The sequence below is a fragment of the Chaetodon trifascialis genome, chromosome 3 (genome assembly GCF_039877785.1).
Source record: "Chaetodon trifascialis isolate fChaTrf1 chromosome 3, fChaTrf1.hap1, whole genome shotgun sequence".
Taxonomy (NCBI): Eukaryota; Metazoa; Chordata; class Actinopteri; order Chaetodontiformes; family Chaetodontidae; genus Chaetodon; species Chaetodon trifascialis.
In genome coordinates, this window is record NC_092058.1 from 8910960 (window position 1) to 8930471 (window position 19512).

General features: G+C 43.3%; 3 protein-coding genes across 4 annotated transcripts; 2 read left to right on the top strand and 1 right to left on the bottom strand.

The window, feature by feature from the left end:
* Positions 1-15: 15 nt before the first annotated feature.
* Positions 16-15677, top strand: ppp4r1l (protein phosphatase 4, regulatory subunit 1-like). 2 transcript variants are annotated; one of them, XM_070958371.1, is made up of 20 exons: positions 16-257; positions 1649-1693; positions 2232-2361; positions 4257-4363; positions 4526-4668; positions 4830-4976; positions 5524-5631; positions 6245-6310; positions 6491-6649; positions 7443-7567; positions 8097-8620; positions 8716-9029; positions 9530-9616; positions 9772-9957; positions 11240-11401; positions 11546-11646; positions 11968-12088; positions 12924-13058; positions 13205-13346; positions 13601-15677. In XM_070958371.1, exons 1-20 carry the CDS (start codon positions 251-253, stop codon positions 13744-13746), a joined length of 2955 nt encoding a protein of 984 aa, XP_070814472.1. In that variant the 5' UTR covers positions 16-250; the 3' UTR covers positions 13747-15677. The 2 variants fall into 2 exon arrangements, with proteins under 2 accessions (XP_070814472.1, XP_070814470.1); XM_070958369.1 differs by lacking the exon at positions 16-257 and having other exon boundaries at positions 1603-1693.
* bcdin3d (BCDIN3 domain containing) lies at positions 15343-17504 on the bottom strand. The gene is made up of 2 exons (XM_070958373.1): positions 17265-17504; positions 15343-16948 (listed from the first exon to the last, which is right to left on the bottom strand). Exons 1-2 carry the CDS (start codon positions 17466-17468, stop codon positions 16397-16399), a joined length of 756 nt encoding a protein of 251 aa, XP_070814474.1. The 5' UTR covers positions 17469-17504; the 3' UTR covers positions 15343-16396.
* Positions 17505-18262: 758 nt separating this feature from the next.
* Positions 18263-19505, top strand: cox14 (cytochrome c oxidase assembly factor COX14). The gene is made up of 2 exons (XM_070959833.1): positions 18263-18359; positions 19020-19505. Exon 2 carries the CDS (start codon positions 19030-19032, stop codon positions 19204-19206), a length of 177 nt encoding a protein of 58 aa, XP_070815934.1. The 5' UTR covers positions 18263-18359; positions 19020-19029; the 3' UTR covers positions 19207-19505.
* The last annotated feature ends 7 nt before the right edge of the window (positions 19506-19512 follow it).

Here is a 19512-nt window from a genome sequence, read left to right on the forward strand (position 1 = left end):
TGCTGCTCTTTTTTTGTTTGGAGGTACACAAAGCCCACAGGCTGTATTTGTGCTCAGTTATGTCGAGTTTGTTCCCAGGCTGAGAAACGGTTGTCGGTTTACGCTAGGTGTTTAAAATATAATTAACCGGTGAACGCTAGCATCAGGAAGTACTTTCAGGAAGTAGTTTGCTGCCTTGTTTGAGTGACAGCTGTGTGGTGGTGACAGCCCACACGGGACGGCAGCCCGCAGAGCCGAGCCGATACTCAAGATGGCAGGTAATGGCACTTTTCAAACAGTGTTTTCTTTAATAGTTTGACGCTTTGTTGGCACTTAAAAAGCGGCATTGTGGTCTTCGGGGTCCAGATATATAAAATAGTAGCTTCTGCTAAACTACGTTTGTTGTATTCCCAGGCGAAGCGCTAGCTAAGGCGAGTCAAGCCAAGCGAAAGGGCTGGACAAGCCGTGTTAGCAAACTTAGCAGCGCTAGCCAGCTAGCTAACGAAAGCTACAGGGGTATCGAAATGTGTGACTCTGAGGCTACATTTGAATGTATAAGTACTCAGGGGTGTAGACGATTTTTCAAATTACCCCTCTCTTGTGTAGTTAAGAGACCATCGCATACTCACGGCCGCGTTTATTATCGAACTGTAGTCTTAGCGAAGGCTAACGAGTTGACCTAGCTAACGTTAGCCTAGTCGCTAAAGTCATTTTCAGCCATAAGCTGACCAAATCCTTCTTTATAGCATAACAAAGGGGAGATGTTGTTCTTTGCCAACAAGCTTTTGGGGTGTTGTGAAACCAGTCGTGTCCTTATTTACTCCTCACGCTAACTTTAAACACTACATGTGATGTATCTTTTCGAGACAAGCTGTTTTTATTACATATAGAGCACATTCCCTTGCTTGTCCAGCTGTAAACACTGGCATTAGCCGTCTCACCACATGCTTCTTCTTCTGGGACCTCTTTTTGGGCTCTTCTTTTGACCACCCTACTCTGAGTTATTGTCCTGTATTTGGGGCTGGGTGGTACTGACATAAAATCACGAAAGAAAGTCTTCTTGTAGTGTTACGTAAAAGTCACTGACCGTAGATGAGACCTACTCAGTTGAAATTGTCACAGCAACTGAAATGAAATTACAGATACATAGTTTAGATGAGCAGCCTTAAAGTTTCAGAGTATTGTGTACGAGCTTCTATTCAAAATTAAGCGTGAAACAGATTGAAAGGGAATAAATACTACTGTAACGTTATATACACTAAACATGTGTAGAAACGATAATGGATACTGAGACAAAAACGGCTCCAAATAAGTGTGGAGAGATTGACTAAAATTTATGAATTGCATCTGAGGGAAACGAGTCAGCTGGTGGGTTATGTGTGTTATATCTGCAAAAGAGAATATGCAATACAAAAGTACCTGCACGATTAAATCAGAGCTTCCTTAAATTTATATTAGTGCATGTTAAAGAAGTGAAAGATGTGTGCATATATACATACACCAAAATGACCATGGTGCCTTAATGTCAGTCTTACTGATGGAGACTTTGTCTCTTCTTAGTAATTGGCATCCTATAAATCCTGGGGGGTGGGGGGGGTTGTTGTGTGATAGTATGTTAATGACATGTTTGCCTCTGTGGATTTGCCCTCTAATTGCCTTTTCCTTGCAGGTCTATCTTTATACTTTGAAGATGGCCATGATGATTTGGATGACTGTGAGTATTCTATTTATTTTAATTTGTTAACAAGACCATATTAAACAACACCTAGATTGATTCATTTCTTGCATATATGTAGAACTGTTTTCCCTCCCTTCAGCAGACGAGAATATGGGAGTGTCAGCTTTGTGGACAACCCCATTCACCCATGTGAAATTTAAAGCTGTCAACAGCATTTCAGGGTTTTACACCATGCTATTATTAGCTGTTATACAGACCAACGGCCCCTGTTGTTTGCATCAGCTAGAGTAATGAAACACTGTTTAGATCCAATTGCAAAGCCAGTGTGTATTTATGCTTGGAACTTTAAATGGAATAATGAGTTACACTCCAGCATTTCTGCTGTATTCATACTTTGGAGGTACTTAATTTCTGACATTTAGTCTAATTCAATGTCTTCAGCATGCCACTGTGACTACTGTGGTGCATCTGTCAGTCCTCATACAAATGTTTTGTTTTCATAGGAATTAGTTGTGGGCCTCAGATAGTTCCAGTGGTTGTGTGACTGTAAGTGATCTTTATTTCCATCCCACAGTTGGATTTGATGACTACGGTTCAGAGTGTGACGGCATCCGCATCACAGCCTTCCTCGATGCAGGACAAGACAACCTGACTCCGCTTGGGAGGCTAGAGAAATATGCCTTCAGTGAGAACGTCTTCAACAGGTAAGAGGAGACCTGTGGCCAGGCTGTTAACACTGTATTATAGCTTTGAAAAACCAGACAAAATGCTACATATCAGAAAGATTATGGGATGCTCATGAGCAGTTTTTGGATTTTGAGGACGCTTTGTCATTCTATATAGTGTGGTGTAAACACACAGTGATGCATATTGTAGGGAGGAAAACTAGTGTATTTAGGTATGTTTAAGCTTGATCGGCAAAAGCTTCAGCCAGAGCTCTGATTACACTTCATTAGCATTCTTGACTGCTGCTTCAGCAGTTGGTAGCTTGCTTTCAGAGATAAAATGATCCAACACTTGCAGCTGCAGCAACTGAGGTTGACAGTAAAGGTATCTCTACAATAACCTGATGTGCCAAATGGGGTTTTTTGTTGTTGTTTTTTTTACACTGAACCATCTGTGAAGTCGTCCTTGAAAACTGCTCGGAAAAGGGCAGGAAATACTTGATGGTGGTGATTGGATGAATCGTGTCTATCACTGTCTATCACAGGATAGCTTCAACCAATCAGATCAACAAACCACATGATGTTGTAGGATTCTTGCCGAAGCCTGTTGGGAGAGGAGCAAAAAAAACAAAAAACAAAAAACATCTTTTCCACGAGACAAGCCTTCAGTGCTGTTCTTTGCTCTTATTTCAATGAAGAAATGCTCTCCTGCTCTGATACAGCTGATGTTATAGCAGTATCTACACGATCCTCTGGAGGAACATTGATATTGTTGTTTTCGAACGAGCAGTAGCTTCTCTCGCCTTGTCTCACTTAAACCACACCTGTAGCTGCCTCATAGGACTGATTGGTCTGAAACGACTGTGGTTGAGCCAAGCACATAACTTGAAGTCGGGCAAGATGAATTCTTGGCCTGCGTGTTTTTGTGTGATCTCGCAAATCCAGCTGCCTCGTAAGGTAATCTGTACAAACGTACATTTACACATTAAAAAAAAGAAAGAACCCTCCTTTCATCCAGCTAATGTTTCCTTTCGTACCACGGCCGTGCCAAGTTCGTGGAAAACTAGAAAAAAAATTGTAGACATGTCCTCATGTTCATTTTTGTTGAAAGCATCATGCCAACAAGGTCTTTGCAACAAGGAAACATCTGCAACATTGTGGAACTTATTAAGGAAGCATCTGGCAAATGACACAGAGGTGTCACTTCTTGTAGACGAAGTGGTGAGAACATGAAGCCAGATATTCAAATGAACTAATCTTCAAAGAATGTCACTTGTTCACTGATAATTTAGCTTTTATACCAACTTCACTGAATTTGTTAGTCTGTTGTCGTTTTTTATAAACCCCCCACAGGGAAATATAGATGAGATCAACATATTGCCCAATCTCGAGTCATGCATAGATGTTTTTCTCCTAGTCATCTGGACGACTGTCTGCATTCCTGTGTATTTACTAATCACATACCTGCTTGAACTCAGTAGCCATGGGTGGATGGTATCTGTCTGAACATGGCATTGGCTTGACAGCACTAATCCTAGATCTGTAGTGTTTTCAACTGAAGACAAGTTTTGATTTGTGTGTATTTTTTGTGAGATTTCAAATTTCTTTGGATGCGGCACTTTCTGCATAGTAAACAATAAAAACCTGCTAGTGCATTTTAAAGCCCTTAGGAAGTGCTTTTTCATTAGTTTGAACACTGTGCCCCTGCAGGCGTGTAAATACTGCTCTGTTGTCCCCACACAAACACATCTAGTTCCTGTCTTCATGCTTTTCATGCTCAGCTTGGCAGGGTTCACGCCCCCCGTCATTTCCAAGTACATGTGTGTGTAATGTGCTTGACAGCTCTGTCAGTGCTGTGTGTTACGCTGTGTGCATTCAGCACTTGTAGGTATTGGCAGGCAGTCTACTAACTTGATGCTCCTGTTGCTTTCTAGGCAGATCGTGGCTCGTGGCCTGCTTGATGTGCTTCGAGAGTTCAGTGACAATGAAAATGACTTTATCAGTGTCATGGAGACAGTTGCCAGAATGTCAGAAGATGGAGGTAGATGCATTTTCTGTTTCATCTATTTCGCTGTCATGTCTCTAGATTTTTGTGTGCTTTTTGACAGTGCTTTCTTTATCTTCTTTCCTTCTTGTTGAAACTTGTATGGTAATGCAAACCTGTTGTGTTTGTATATTAAGTTTGTACTCTGTGTATATTCAGAGCCTACAGTTCGAGCTGAACTGATGGAGCAGGTCCCCAACATTGCCATGTTCTTACATGAGAGTCGGCCCAACTTCCCAGCAGCTTTCTCAAGATACTTGGTACCCATTGTAGTCCGGTATCTCACGGATCCAAATAACCAGGTAGGTTTTTAGCTGATTTTTCACAATGAAAACAACAGTCCCTACTGTTTGGTGGTGTTTGTGTTCTGACAGCTTTTTTCTCAGGAAGAGACAGACGAAAACAAACTTGCTTATCAGATTCATTCACACTACGAGTTTTAACGTCCTCCCATCTTTTCCAGGTGCGGAAGACCAGCCAGGCTGCGCTGCTTGTTCTGTTGGAGCAGGGCCTCATCTCAAAAGCCGATATGGAGACCAAAGTTTGTCCAGTTCTCCTTGAACTCACAGAACCCAGCAGTGATGATGACTACAAAATCGAGGCAGTTGCTGTAAGAAAACTGTATTCTATTTTCTTTTAAGTAAGAGATTTAATAAACGTAGTCTGTCGTCTAATACCAGGGAAATTGGCTTGAATGAAATTAAGCTGAAAACCAGCTGGTACTAGACAAACTACATAGTGTGGTTGCTGGATCGGCTGTTAAATCAATACAAGCGCAATGCAGGCAGAGAGGTGCCGTGGGTTTCTTTCTTTACTTTACTGGGATCACTCAGTTTCTTTTATTTGATCCATTCACTCGTCTAAAATTTTAAAATGTCTTCTGCTTTGATGGAACATGATTGAATTGAACAGTAATTTGTCATGTTTTATGATGTATTTGGTGAATTAATGAATTTAAATAAATTAGCAAGGCCCACTCTCAATTTTGATTCAAAGACACAAAGTTGAATGTGATTGTTTATATTCTTTTGTATTTATATTGTATTTCTAGTGTTAGCTGTTCACTTATTCAATGACGTTTTCTCAGATCAGGTTCAACCTCATGAAACACACATGACCACCTCCTCATAACACTCTCCTCATGTCTCCTCTGGCAGATCATGTGTAAAGTTGTCACCATGCTGAGCAAAGACACAGTGGAGTATCTGTTGCTGCCACGGTTCTGTGACCTCTGCAGCGATGCTCGACTCTTTCAAGTTCGCAAGGTAACAACCTCCAAACCATTTTCATCTCCACCAAAGGTCACAGTGCTGTATTTGTTACTTTGTTACTTATGATTATGAACGCACAAGATTGTCTGCTTCGGGCTCCAGTCACAGCGGAGCAAACCGTTATGTGGGCTTGAGTTTAATTGTGTTCCCTCAGGATAAATTCAATAACTCTGCGAGTCAGCCTTAATTCTGTTTTGCTCATCATCTTAGCCTACACTGCGCTGTTGTTTTCTGTGAGGAATGTTAATTCCTGGCATAACCAGTGGTAGCTCAGGAAGAGTATTGAGGAGCTGTGAAGGTTGTCGAACGTTATGAATAATTTTTTGAGCTCTTTTGTTGTTTTGATTGTCATCCTCCTTCTCTCTATGGCTAAAGTTTATTAATTTTTTCCTACTTTTGCCCAGAACAACCCAAAATAAGTGTACAAATCCTTATTTTACACATAGCCATATTAGAATTATTAATATTCCTATTAGTGTTATTGTAATTTCAGTCCTTTGAGACCCCGTGTATGTCTTGTGGATTTCATCTGTTCCTTTGAAGTAAACATGATGTATTATTCATTGAGCCTTATTATTCATTGTTTTATTTTTACTGTGTATCACAGGTGTGCGCAGCCAATTTCGGAGAGTTTTGTTCCATTGTGGGTCAGGAAGCCACAGAAAAACTACTGGTGAGACGCCCCCGGACTTCTTTTTCCTTAGACCGAAACAACCACATTTACATCCTCATTAAGTAACACGAAAGTGTAACATTCACTGTACCCCGCAACACGCTGTCCTTTCCATTCATAGGTCAGCAGAGTCTTTGCACCCCGCTAGTTTCAAGTTATTCTGATGTGCTTTTGTCTTAGATGCCCAAGTTCTTCGACCTGTGCTCAGACAGTCTGTGGGGCATCAGGAAAGCCTGCGCCGAGTGCTTCATGATGGTCTCCAATTCCACCTCCCCAGAGGTGCGACGAGCAAAATTGTCCCCCCTGTTCATCAGCCTCATCAGTGACCAGTCTCGCTGGGTAAGACACACACACACATTCACACAGGAAGAATTGTAATTCATGTGCTTGCATAAAATTACAAGCGCTTTAATGTGTAACTTCCTCTTTACTGTGATGAGCAGTCGTTGCTATAGATGTAGAATCTAGAAGTGTTTTTCCTCCGCTGTATGTTTCATCTTGTTCCTGATTTTGAGCTATGGGCGCATCTTAGTTTAGATTACAATTCTTTTTGCCTTTTGTTGAGTCTTTTGTACAGATTTTTTCATGCTTTTCAGTGAAATGTTAAAATAAGAAATAAGGGCAAACTCACAAAGGAAGAAATCTTTATTGGTGCAAAACAAGTGGCTGATGAGAAGTTGAGGATCACAGGAAATGTTGCACCACTTCACTGACAATTTTGCATAATTTTAACTCGGGTGCCAAAATGCTTATCAGTGGGGTTTGAAGCTTGAAGGACGTCAGTGTTTTGGTTTTGAAGGGTCTGCAGGTTGAAGCTCACTGTACTGTCCACATCCACGTGGGTCCACATGGAGCCCAGAATTTATGACTGCATGGACACTTTGCACCAAGGAACATGTGATCTTGTCTGTGTATGCAACCCCTCTACTATAAACAGAACTGCATGCACTCCCACTGTCCATAACTGTGTACTGTTTTGGACTGTATGTAGCCTTTAAAATAGTGCCCCCATGCAATTAATCCTGCTCACGAACACGTGAAGATCCTGAGCTAATGGAGATGAGCTTTAGTGATCTGGAAAGTCTCTGCTGTCATTATGAAACTGACAGATTCCACTCTGCCACATTTTTAGGTGCGACAGGCGGCCTTTCAGTCTCTGGGGCGTTTCATCTCCACCTTTGCGAATCCCTCCAGCACAGGCCTTCACTTCAGAGAGGACGGCACCCTACCAGAGGTCCCCAGGTGTACATTGGACAGGTAAGACCATCTAACACGTCTTTTCAGCTGTTGGTTTACTTTGATAAACCATGTGCCTCTTTTCAGTTTGATCAAATAATACTGTTCTTTTTTGTGTCTCAGTAGGTCAAACTTTGGCAGAAATTGTATTGTTATTTCATCTATATGTGTTTAAGCAGTAATTATAGCAATATAGTGTGGCACTGTAGGAATATGAGTTTGTGTTGGCACAGACACAGTGTCGCATCAGTGAGTCCTGGTCATAATTCACTGGATGTGATCAGGTCAGACCAGTTTTTCCTTTTGTTTAAATGTTTATCTGCAGAAACAGGGAAATGAAAGGAATTTAAGTTGACACGTGAATCCTTTTTATCAGTTACTGAAATCTACTCTAAAATGCTGCTGATTTACACTTTGACTAGGTTTGACCAATTTTAACTGATGGTTTAAGGTTTATTTCTGTTCAAACCAGTGCTGAGATTATTCTGTTTTAGATATAAGGGTTTATACATCTCCTATATCTCTATGCATTTTGTTATTCTCATTTCAGCGACTGCTCCCTAAACTCTCTGAACTGCTCGGACATCAGCGGCTGCCACACAGAGAGAACCATAACTCACACGCCTCCCAATCAGGATGGCCGCGCCACACCGTCCCCAGAGCATGTGTCGACAGCTGACAGCGAGGAAATGCACAACTATGACGACAACCACGCTTCTGTTCCCAGAGAGATGCACGGCGGCTTCTCCCGCACAGTCTCAAACAGCAACGCCAGCCCCACAACTACAAACAATGCTAAGAACACAAAAGACACGGAGCACACAGACGAGAACTTTAATTCTTTCCACTACTGGAGATCTCCTTTACCAGACATCAGCGGGGAACTGGAGATGCTAAATTGTCAGAAATCAGTAGAAGTGATAGAGAAGGAGGAAAAGAAAGAGGAGGAGGAGGAGGAGGAACCTGAAGATAATTATCCTGATTCCAAGTCCAGCCCAGGCAAAGCTACCAGCGACCAGATCCAGAAGGTCTTGGACTGCTTGCAGCCACACATGGATGACCCTGATGTGCAAGGTGGGTGTACAGAACCAGTGTATGTGCAGTTAGCTGTAGACTTTTGTCAGCGTGTTGGCATGTAGATTAAACTGTGTCTGTGAATTTACCTTCAGCTCAAGTGCAGGTGTTATCAGCAGCTCTGAAGGCAGCCCAGCTCGACAGCCCAGCGGACGACAGCCCGACAGACGACAGCCCGACTGAACCCCAGCCAGAAGAGCAGCCTGAAAGCAGCACAGACAGCCCGTCTGTGGAGAGCAAATCTGTGGAGGTTCAGTCAGAGAGTGAAGAGAGTCCCACAGAAGAGGAGCAAATGATGGAGACTCCCCCAGCTGCAGAGTCGAGCCCTGTCCAGGAGCAAGGAGATGGAGAGACGCAGACGGAGCCACTGGAGGACCAGGAGGATTCTCGTCCTGACTCCCCTGTTCTAGTATGAGACATTTCATATCTCTGCAGTGCATTATGTCAGATGCTGTGTGTTATATGGCTGAACAGTAACTCTACTGGACTTAAGCTGGATTTGTACTTGATGCAGGAGTTCTGCAATAGATGCCTGCACTGTACGTTTTGATTTACATTGCATTTTTTCACCTGAACCCCACCCACGTCAAACCAGTGAAAAAAAGCCATGTTGGGCTGCGCACATCCTTACAGAATTGGAGTTACATCCAGGTTACTTGTGTCATCACTGAATAGGAGGCTACTGCCGTGAAATTCATTCACTGTGTTAAAGTGCAGCAGTCGCAGTGAGCGGGAGTTTGCAGTGGAGATGGCTTAACAGCGTAACCGCTTAAGACACAGCTATAAATCCAGCTTTAGGCCTGGGCATCCACGGAGAATTCAGAGCAGCAGCGAGACATTTCAGCATTGTTGATGTGAAGTTCGCTTGCTTGTTCCCTGATTGTGTGTGTGGATTTGTATTTTGCTCAGGAGTCTGAACTAATTGAGAGTGTGGAGGAAGAGGGAAGAGAGGACTCTGCTCACAGCCCAGTGCCTGAGGATAAGCCTAAGATCCAGGTCAGTCAGCACTCCAGGCACGCATCCTGGAAGTATTGATCAGAACCTTAAAGTTGGTATTGACTGGCACAAAGATGGATTACTAGATGCCCTCCCTGTGCACCCCCCATTCCTCTTTGAGCATTAAACTCTCTAATTTCTTGCTCTGTCTCCAGAATGTCATCCCCCAGCAGCTGCTGGATCAGTACCTCTCCATGACGGACCCGGCCCGGGCCCAGACGGTGGACACAGAGATAGCCAAACACTGTGCCTTCAGCTTGCCGGGGGTAGCGCTCACTCTGGGACGACAGAACTGGCACTGCCTCAAGGACACATACGAAACCCTCGCCACTGATGTGCAGGTAGGCAGAGGAATGGGAAATTGTGAGGGTAATGTGGAATCAGATATGCTGATCCATTTCAAAAGGCCACGCTCAATTTAAAACATTTCAGCTCAAGGATGAGTTGTTTGGATTTTCGTCCTTCAATTATTTTTTTGTTATGTAGTCATAACAAAAAAAGAAATAGGCTTTCTTGCCATTAAAGTTACATAGTTGCCAAAGCGAACATATTTAACACTAAAATGGTTCAATCCAGTAGAACATATGTACACAAACACAAAATGTTGGACCACAGCGGAGTGAACGAGGAGACTGGTGTGTTTTCTCTTTGGTTGTGACAATGATATACATATTTTCGAGCTAAGGGAGCTGCTGCTTTGTCACAAGATGATGGGGAGTTTACTCCCATCGGTGTGGAGGAGAGTCTCTGCGCATATGACGCTGGCTTTGTGAAGGAATGTATCTCTTATTTGGGAATACTGGGTGCACTCAATGAGGAAGTGAAGGTCTGTCTCACATCACAGCGAGAACACGGCGTTGCTTCTGTTGGCAGCCATGTTTCTCTGTGTGTTCTCTGAGTCTGCACATCATCAATGTTTTCTTAAACTTTTTATCAGCTAGTGTGCTGTGATTTGGGGGTCAGTGTATAGCTGCAGTTTAGGGCCAAGTAACAGTTGATCCTGCGTTCTGTTGTAGGTAATTTTATTCCTGTGGGTCAGGTATTTTCTTTTTGAGTGTGCATAATTTGGTTTGGTTGGAATCTGTGGCAGTAAAATGTTCTGATGAGTCTCAGGACCAGCTGACTGGGAAACTCTTTTCCTCCTGGCTTTTGAAAGCTTGCTTGTGAAGCGAGTGAGTGTTTCTCTCAACCATGCATTCGTGAGAAACCCGTCCACAGCGACGTGCATGATGTTTGTAATGTTCTTGGCTTGACTTGAGTAACGCAACACTTGTAGAAATGTGTTGCTTGAGGACACGAGAAAGAAAAGGAAATGTAAGAGGGGAAACGTTGCCTCACTGCACGGCAGCAGAGACGATGTGACAGCAGTCGTTCACGCTGTGGCTCATTACTTCATCACAGCGCTGAATGTCACTGTTAGCTCGACAGCATTGCAGTGTGCAACTGTGGATTCAGATCAGTCATTGAAGGGGTTCAGATAAAGGGCACTTAATTTTATAGTTTACAGTTTTCCTGCATTATCAGTTAATAAGTTGTTGTTTTCCTTTTTGAGAAGCAACCTGAGTTCATGGCTGGTATTGTCATCCTCTTATATTTCTTTTCTTCCTGTCATCACGCTCTCAGTGGAAGGTGCGGCGTACGCTGGCTTTCTCCATCCACGAGCTGGCCGTCATTCTGGGAGACCAGCTGACCGCAGCTGATCTGGTGCCCATCTTCAACGGTTTCCTCAAGGACCTGGACGAGGTCCGCATCGGCGTGCTCAAGCACCTCTATGACTTCCTCAAGGTGAGATGTTGCACGTACATACTGCTGAACCCAGCGTGGCAGTGATTCGCTTGATTTCCAGCGAAAGAAGAAAATCAGTTGTATTGATTTCTCTACATGAACACCATATAACCCAGCTGGTTCGTGTCCATTTTCTTGTCGCAGCTGCTGCACGCAGACAAAAGGAGAGAATATCTGTATCAGCTGCAGGAGTTCATGGTGACGGACAACAGTCGAAACTGGAGATTCAGATATGAGCTGGCAGAGTACGTCTCCTTTTCCAGTCCAGAAATTTCTACACTTACACTTACACAGAACATCTTATCCAGACTGACTTTCAATCCAAATGCCTGACACTATGGCAAAACTGAATTCTCTCTTGTAACACTGTATGTGGGCTAGATTAATGTAGCTCATCATCTACAAAATTCCTCATTTAGATCCATAATAGAATATTCAAAATATCAGTGTATTCAGTCGTGGTTGTTTGTATTTGCTGTATTGTAGTACTGTGTAAGTTTGTATAACCCTCATGCTTGCCTGGCTGGTGTGCTCTCTCTCTCTCTCTCTCTGTCTGCCCCCTCCAGGCAGTTGATCTTGATCATAGAGTTGTACAGCCACTACGACGTTTATGACTACCTCAGACAGATAGCGCTCACGCTCTGCTCCGACAAGGTGTCAGAGGTCAGGTGGATCTCATACAAACTGGTAAGTGCACAATGTTGAATCTGGGTTCTTTGGAACATCTGGTGCCAAAAACAAAAAAAAAGAAAAGAAAAAACACTGGCGACTTGTGACACACGGTTAGGTCAGCAAAAACTGGAAAATATAAGACAAACGGGAACTGAGTCACACTGATGAATGATGATCCGTGTGGTGTGTCTGTGATAAAGTCATGCCCTGGCTGATGATTGTCGTTGATCATCTCATCCTTGTTTGTAACAAATGCGAGGCTAATTATGTCGTCCCTTAGAGGAGACGTCTACACCTGCTGAGTTCCTCTTTGTTGAAGGAATAGTTTGACATTTTTAGAAATCCTCGCATTCCCTATCTTATCTAAAATTCACTAATGAAGGATGGATACAGGTTGTTACCATGACTCTGCAAGAAATTGTGCCGCATGATCAACATGAAACCATGAGCTGTTATTTTTTACCCCGAAATAATACAAGATGTCTTTTTTTTTTTTTTTTTAAATCTTTTAGACAGAGCCAGGCTAGCTGCTTCCCCTCGTTTCCAGTCTTTGTGCCAAGCTAAGCTAACTGGCTGCTGGCTCTAGCTTCATATTTAACAGACAGACATGAGAGTGCTATTGATCTTTTCATTTATCTCTCAGCAGGAAAGCGAATAAGTCAATCTCTCTCTCTCTTTGTTGATCTATTCCTTTAAAAGCAAATGGCAGAGTGAAGTTTTCAGGCTATCGTTACAACTAATCTTTTCCTCTCATATTCTGTTATTCTGTTGTGCAACTCCATGGAAAAGTTCAGTTTCTGCCTCTGAACTCAATTCACATTTTTAACCCCTTTACCGCTTGTGTTCTCAGGTGGTAGAGATCCTCCAGAAGCTGTATGCATGCGGGGCCGACGATCTGGGCCTGAACTTCATCAACGAGCTCACCGTCAGGTTCTGCCACTGTCCCAAGTGGGTGGGGCGGCAGGCCTTTGCCTTCATCTGCCAGGTCTGTAGTGCTCACCTCACATGACTTAGCAGGACGTGGTGGAACAGCAGCTCCTGCGTAGTGTCTTTACCGTAGATGTAGCCGGATTTAAAGAAGTCAGCAAGTGGTGAGGCGAGTGTTTTAATGTTTCCTTCTATCTTCTGCAGGCTGTAGTGGAGGAGGATTGCATGCCCATGGAGCAGTTCAGCCAGCACCTCTTGCCCAGCCTGCTCAGCCTTTCCTCTGACCCAGTGGCCAATGTTCGCGTACTGGTAGCCAAGGCTCTACGACAGAGTGTCATGGAGAAAGGTAACATGCAAACCAAACTAAATGATTGATGTCTTTTAAGAGTAAAGCTGCAATACTCTGTATTTTTGTTGAAACGACCAAAAGGAACATGTCAGCCAGTGTAACAGTGTGGCCCACCTGTGGTTTTTGGACAAACAATGGAGGTCTAAGGCACAAGCCTTAAGCACAAGCCTAAGCCCCCCTCTCTGTATTACTCCCATCCCAAACCTTATTGCTGGTAGGTTTTCACTCTCAGTCTTGTGTTTTGTGCGCAGCATACTTCAAGGAGCCTGGCTGTGCCTACTCTGATGAGCTGGAAGAGACTGTGATGGCTCTGCAGTCGGACAAGGACCGGGACGTCCGCTTCTTTGCCAGCCTGGACCCCAACAAAGGCTTGATGGACACAGCTCCCTTGATTTAACCTCGGCCCCTGAGTCCCATTACAGCCCAACTGCCTGTCTACCTACCTGTCTGTCTGACTGATGCACAGTCAGCGTAACCTGCAACACCAGCACCCGACCAGACCCCCGACCACTCGCCTGCTGGGCAGACCTGCACCAACGACCACTTGATGAGTCATCTCAGATGATCAGATAACAGTATAAAGTATGAGCATGCTCAAACAACACAACCCAGTCTCTGGTTGGGCACTACATAGCGCACATTGCATTCACGACACAAAATGCATACTTCTCAGAGTTTTCAGAAAATGAGCAGGACTCAGAGGTTTGCTGCACCACTCTGTGGGAGCATCTACGCCTGAACTTCTCCCCACCCTCCTCCACACTAACACTGACTCAACCCTTCCCCAATCAGACTTGTAAAACTACGACGGTCTCTCTCTCCAAAGCTAATTGTAAGCTTGATATGAAATTGATGAATTGATTTTTTTTTTTTTCTTAATGCTTCTTTTTGTGGATTTCTTAACGAACAAGCGGGCGAGGCCTGCCTGACTCTGACGTGTGCACTAACTCAGGGGGACTCATCTGAACCTAAACAGCATTATTAGCTCACATGATAAACAGCAGCTCCTGGATCCCTGGTGAAAAAACTCCAGCTGTCTGAGCAACAGACCAGCCAAACCAAGTAGCTCTGCTGGTGTCTCTCGCCTCATTTCCTCTAAATGCCTGTGTTGTCTCAGATGCCCTTTTTGTCTTCTGAGATGTCCTCTGGGTTATTGTCTGTTTCCCTTCTTCTGTCTCTGATTCACTCTCGTCTTCATGGGCCAACGAAACCACTACTGCTGCACAGAAGGAACCGTGATTCTGCCACTCAGCGCAACTCTTTATCAAAACCATATCGCAACGTTTTTGAAAGAACACCTAAATAAACTGTCTGCCCCCCACACACACACTCACACCTCGCGTCTGTTGACCAGAAATGTGAGACAACGCGCCTCCCAAACGGCAGGAGACCAATGAAATACCTCCGTGTGGACACAAGTGGCCATTGCGGCGTACGTGTAGAGACATCCTCGGTTTGAACGGGCTCTGAATGTCCTCGATGGGTGATTTCTTTTGGAGCGATTCTGTGGTGTTGACTGAAACATCTTAATAAGGGCTCATGATGAAGTGACACAGGGTGTGACGTAAAGAGGAAGAAAGCAAGCACACTGCTGGAATATGCATGTTTCCTCCCCCCTCCCCCCCCTTTTGTATAGTCTATTCCAGTTTCTTGAGGGTGACCTCCTGATGTTGAATTATGTGACCATGGTAGCTTTCAGTGGATCTGACTGACCAGTTGTACAGTAGGATGTAGGAACGGCTGCGTTACGAAACCGAAGGACAGCTGATCATTGTTTCCCTGTCTTGGTGGAATGACTTAAAGTATGAGGTTTCTCAAAACTCTTTGTACAGCTTAAACCTGTGGAAAACAGTATGTGTTTATGGAACCAAGGCCAGTCTAGTCGGGTTTTCACCCATCGAGATGTGTGTGAATATTGGGAGCAGCCACCAAGTCACTTTTTGTAGTCTTTGGATCTCGTTGGTTTTTCCTCATGTTTTTTTTTTTTTTTTTTGAACATAGACATAACTTGAGAACTTAAGCTGATTGTGGTGTGTGCTGTGCATCTCAAGTCTTTCTTCCTTCGAAAGGAGAGCTCACTGCGGTAATGGCGGTGTCTACTCATCTCGTCTGTCTGCAATTTGTGTCCATCTCATTTTTTATGTAGTAGAACAGTTAATATATACATTTTATGAAAATTATTTTTCTTTTCAATTATGCACCACTGTTCAAAGATTTTATATCCTAACTTTACAAAATTTACAACCTTTGTAATATTCAATGGTTTCTTTTAAAAAGACATTTTATGTAATGTTATTTTTAGTATTCTGTAATTAAAATGATGAAATTAATGTGTCGTGAAGGTTTGTTTTGTGTTAACTGTGGTTCAGTCTGCTCTGATCCAGAAGGAGCAGCTTGATAATGGAAATCACTTTTTCATAATTTAATCTGCACAGTAATGATTGCACACAGAGTAAACAGTTTTTGTGAGGTTATCACTGGCAAACACTTTAATTGAAACATCAGCATTGAGGCAGATAATTTAGGAACCCTTTGCTGGAAATGAATGAAAAGAAACCAACACAAGCTATTTATAATGAGGTTTAAAGCTCAAAATATTCATTTAACTGCTACAGCAGTTAGTTACTTTTCTGTTTTCTATTATTTGTAATCCAATTTGTTGGTTCACATTTTATAGACTAATTTAAATAATTGTAAACTGACACCTAAAGCTGTTAAAATATAGTGATCTGCCTCTTTTCTCCATCAATCAACAGTTAGTTCTACAAAATGGAAATAAATGAAAGTCTGAAACGTCTTTCACCAGCAGCCAGAATTCAGTGACCTCTTCAGGTTACTTTGTCTGCCAGGACATAAAAACCCAAAGATACTCAGGTACAATCACTTCAAACAAGGATAAACACAAGTCTTCACATGCAAAAAGGAAATTCTTGTCATGTCTGATTCATGTTGATCAGCTGATCAGTTCAGCTTTACTTGGACTTGTCTGTGTTGTCTTGCTGGCCATGTCCCTGCACGTGAAAATTCTTGACTCTTGTCTCTCAGGCTCATCTCCTCTTGAAGAGCAGCAGCTTGCGGTCCCACGTGGTCCTGCCGAAGCTATGGATGAGCTCCATGCCGCAGTGTCTCTCCAGGTGCTCCCTGGCATGTCCCGCCATGTCCCCGCGGATCTTCAGTGTCTTGAAGTGTTCAAAGTCTGAGCGGCCCAGCTTCCTCAGCCGCCGGGCTGCAGAGCGGTAGCACTTCCAGGGCTGTGCCTCCAGCAACAGGTGCTGGCTGATAGAAGCCAGGCGAGACAGCAGCTGCAGCAGGCCGGAGTCTCCGTGGTTTAGGTGGACCCACATGGTGACAGCCAGGCAGAGACACAGGTGGAAGTGGGAGCTGCCGTGCTGGTTGAGATACTCCTGCAGCTGGTGAGTGTCTTTAATGATGTCCAGAGGGATGAAGGAGATGCTGTTTGGCAGGGGGTTGGTCTGTTGAGCCCGCTGAATGAGGGCCTCATCCAAGTCAAAGCCCAGGAGGCTCACTCTCCTCCTCTTCGACTCTTCCTCACACAAAGGCTGCTGCACCAGATGCTTGTAAAAGGCGACGCTCAGCTCCTGCCATTCACAGGGGGAGAAGACAGAGGACAGCTTTCACTGCAAACCGTTTGTCTTCTGTGGACAGGTATTGTTCAAAACTAACAATTTTAAACTGTAGTCAAAATCATAAGAGGAGCCCCAAATGTCACGCTGGATCACGATGCATCATGGGAAAATGTTGATGCAAAAGACATTTTATTTTGAGTTTTGGTGAAGCTCATAGGCTGTGCGTTATGCTGTGTGCGTGATGGTGAAGAACCGTAAAAAAAGACATGTTTACTTTAAAGCTTAAAGGTAATATATAAGTATATATAATAATAGTCCAAACACATACCCCTGAATTACACCCCACGTCCAGAACCAGTGTGGTCTCATGAGCGTCGCTATATCCCAAATCCTGAAGGAGTGTGGCTGGAAGCAGACTCAGACGATTCTCCGGAGGGTTGAAGCTGTAATAGTTTATAAAGTTGCCGTATCGAGCGGCCCCTGGATCATTTATTTCATCAGCAGCATCGTTATTTATCGAGCATGTTGCCATTGTACTATGTCCGCCTCTAAAATACTTCCGGGTGGAAATCAGGGTTAGCTGTGCCCGCTGCGCTCGTGGTTCGTTCGTAGCAGGTTCAATTAATAATAAAAGTTTTGCATTTTAATTTGACTAAAAAAAGAGGGACATTGGAAGGTATTTCAGTGTCTGCATGGTGGCAGATTTAACGTCGAAAATCGTTAACACTTTTCTGTTTATTTACTGCCTCCAGTAACCAAAGTAACGCTAGATCTTGACGGCATGGTCAGAACAGTTTGCTGGCGGTTTAACGGTTGAGGTTTCTAATGCGCTTACAGTAAGAGAAAAAACTGCATAATATAAAATTACAACCAAGTCCCCCACTCAAAATATTACTCTAATACAGAAGTATTAGCAGCAACATGCAACTAAAGGGTCCAAAGTTAAAGTACCACCGATAGTGCTCTATTATTTCCCTATTGTTAGAATAGAAATATGTAAGCAGCATTTAAATGTAAGTGGTGGAGAAGCTATTTCTAAGTACTCTGTCCACGTTTGGTACTTTTATCTCTAACTGTACCTCATATTTCCGAAACTAAATGACTTAGTTTGGTGTGCAAAAAGTTGTCTGAATGTAGCTAACGATATAGCTGTGGGATAAATGTATAACAAGTGGACTAAAAAGTACAATATTCAATCCGAAATGTATTGTTTCGAAATGGATGGGTTTTTTTTACTCCGGGTCACTAGGTGGCGCAGTGCAATTTCGCTCGCAGTTGTATCATAATATGGGAAATGTTCCCTCCGCGTTTCCGTACCTTACGAAAGCAAAGGTTAGCTAGCTTCCGTGCTGATTTCGCATGCCGTCTTGCTGACATTGAGGACAGATACGATAACCTGAGTTTGCTATCACTTTCATAAAAGGTAAGAAAAGACAAAAGTATTTGCTCTGAGAGGAGATGTGCCAGGACTTTTTCCGCGTCAATAAAATAATGAGCTGCGCGTGCAGAGCTGACCGGCTGTCCGCTAACGTTAGCTTTTAGTGAGACAAGGGAAATGTTTTGACTTGGCAACAGAGTGCTCAGCATTTAGCGACATAAAATCTGATTTAATAGAAACTGGGAGTTTAATGTGGTTCACATCAGGAGTGACTGTCACGTTTATTTTTGTGTTCAGAAGCAATGAGATCGGTGTTCATGCAGTTGAGAAACTTAAAAATCTTGTAGCTGGCTGAAATGGAGCTGACTTCACTTCATGTATCGTTGGTTAGTTTTATGTAGAACCATTCTGTATTTTTCTGTAATAGTACCTACAGCTGTCAGATAAATGTAAGTTTAAGACAGTTTTACTCCAAAATGTAGTGTAATAAAGTAATACAAAATGCCAGTACCTTTTAAACATTGCATACAGTATAAGCGCTGAGCGATGGCCATAAAACCCTCAATCGTGGATTATTTTATAATGTAATGTTGAAACTAATAAAATATGAGAACCTGTTAATGGATAAATTTATGTGCCAAAATCTCAATTTTATTTTGTTTTGCTGCTGAACCTGCGCTGACTTCCTGTTCCTGGTTCCTTCAGGATCCTCATCATGGTGTCTGGGAAACGGCTGGCTGACATCGGCTATCGAACCTTCTCCGCCTCGATGATGCTGCTGACAGCCTATGGGGGCTACCTGTGTGCCATGCGAGCGTACCGCTACATGGAGAGGCAAAAACAGCTGAAGCTGGCGGCAGAAAACCAGGATCCAGAAGTCCTCAAGGACTGAGGTCTGATGGACTGCTCTTCTTTTTGCACAGATGTGGACATTTACCTTTCTTTTTGTGATCCATCGCTAAATCATTAAGATGTTTATTCTTCTGAAGAAGTTTGTGGGATTTCACTGAGGATGTTGTTCCCTTCCAAGGAAGAAGTTTGGTTTATGCAAACATCACCAAGCAAATGAATCAAGAACATATTATAGGCATCAAAGGCCTGTGTAAAATCCACGTTCTTAGTGACAGTGTTTCAGAGGTGAAGATGGCTGTAATTGTTTGTATTGTATTAAATTAAATGCCTTTAACCACACAGTGCA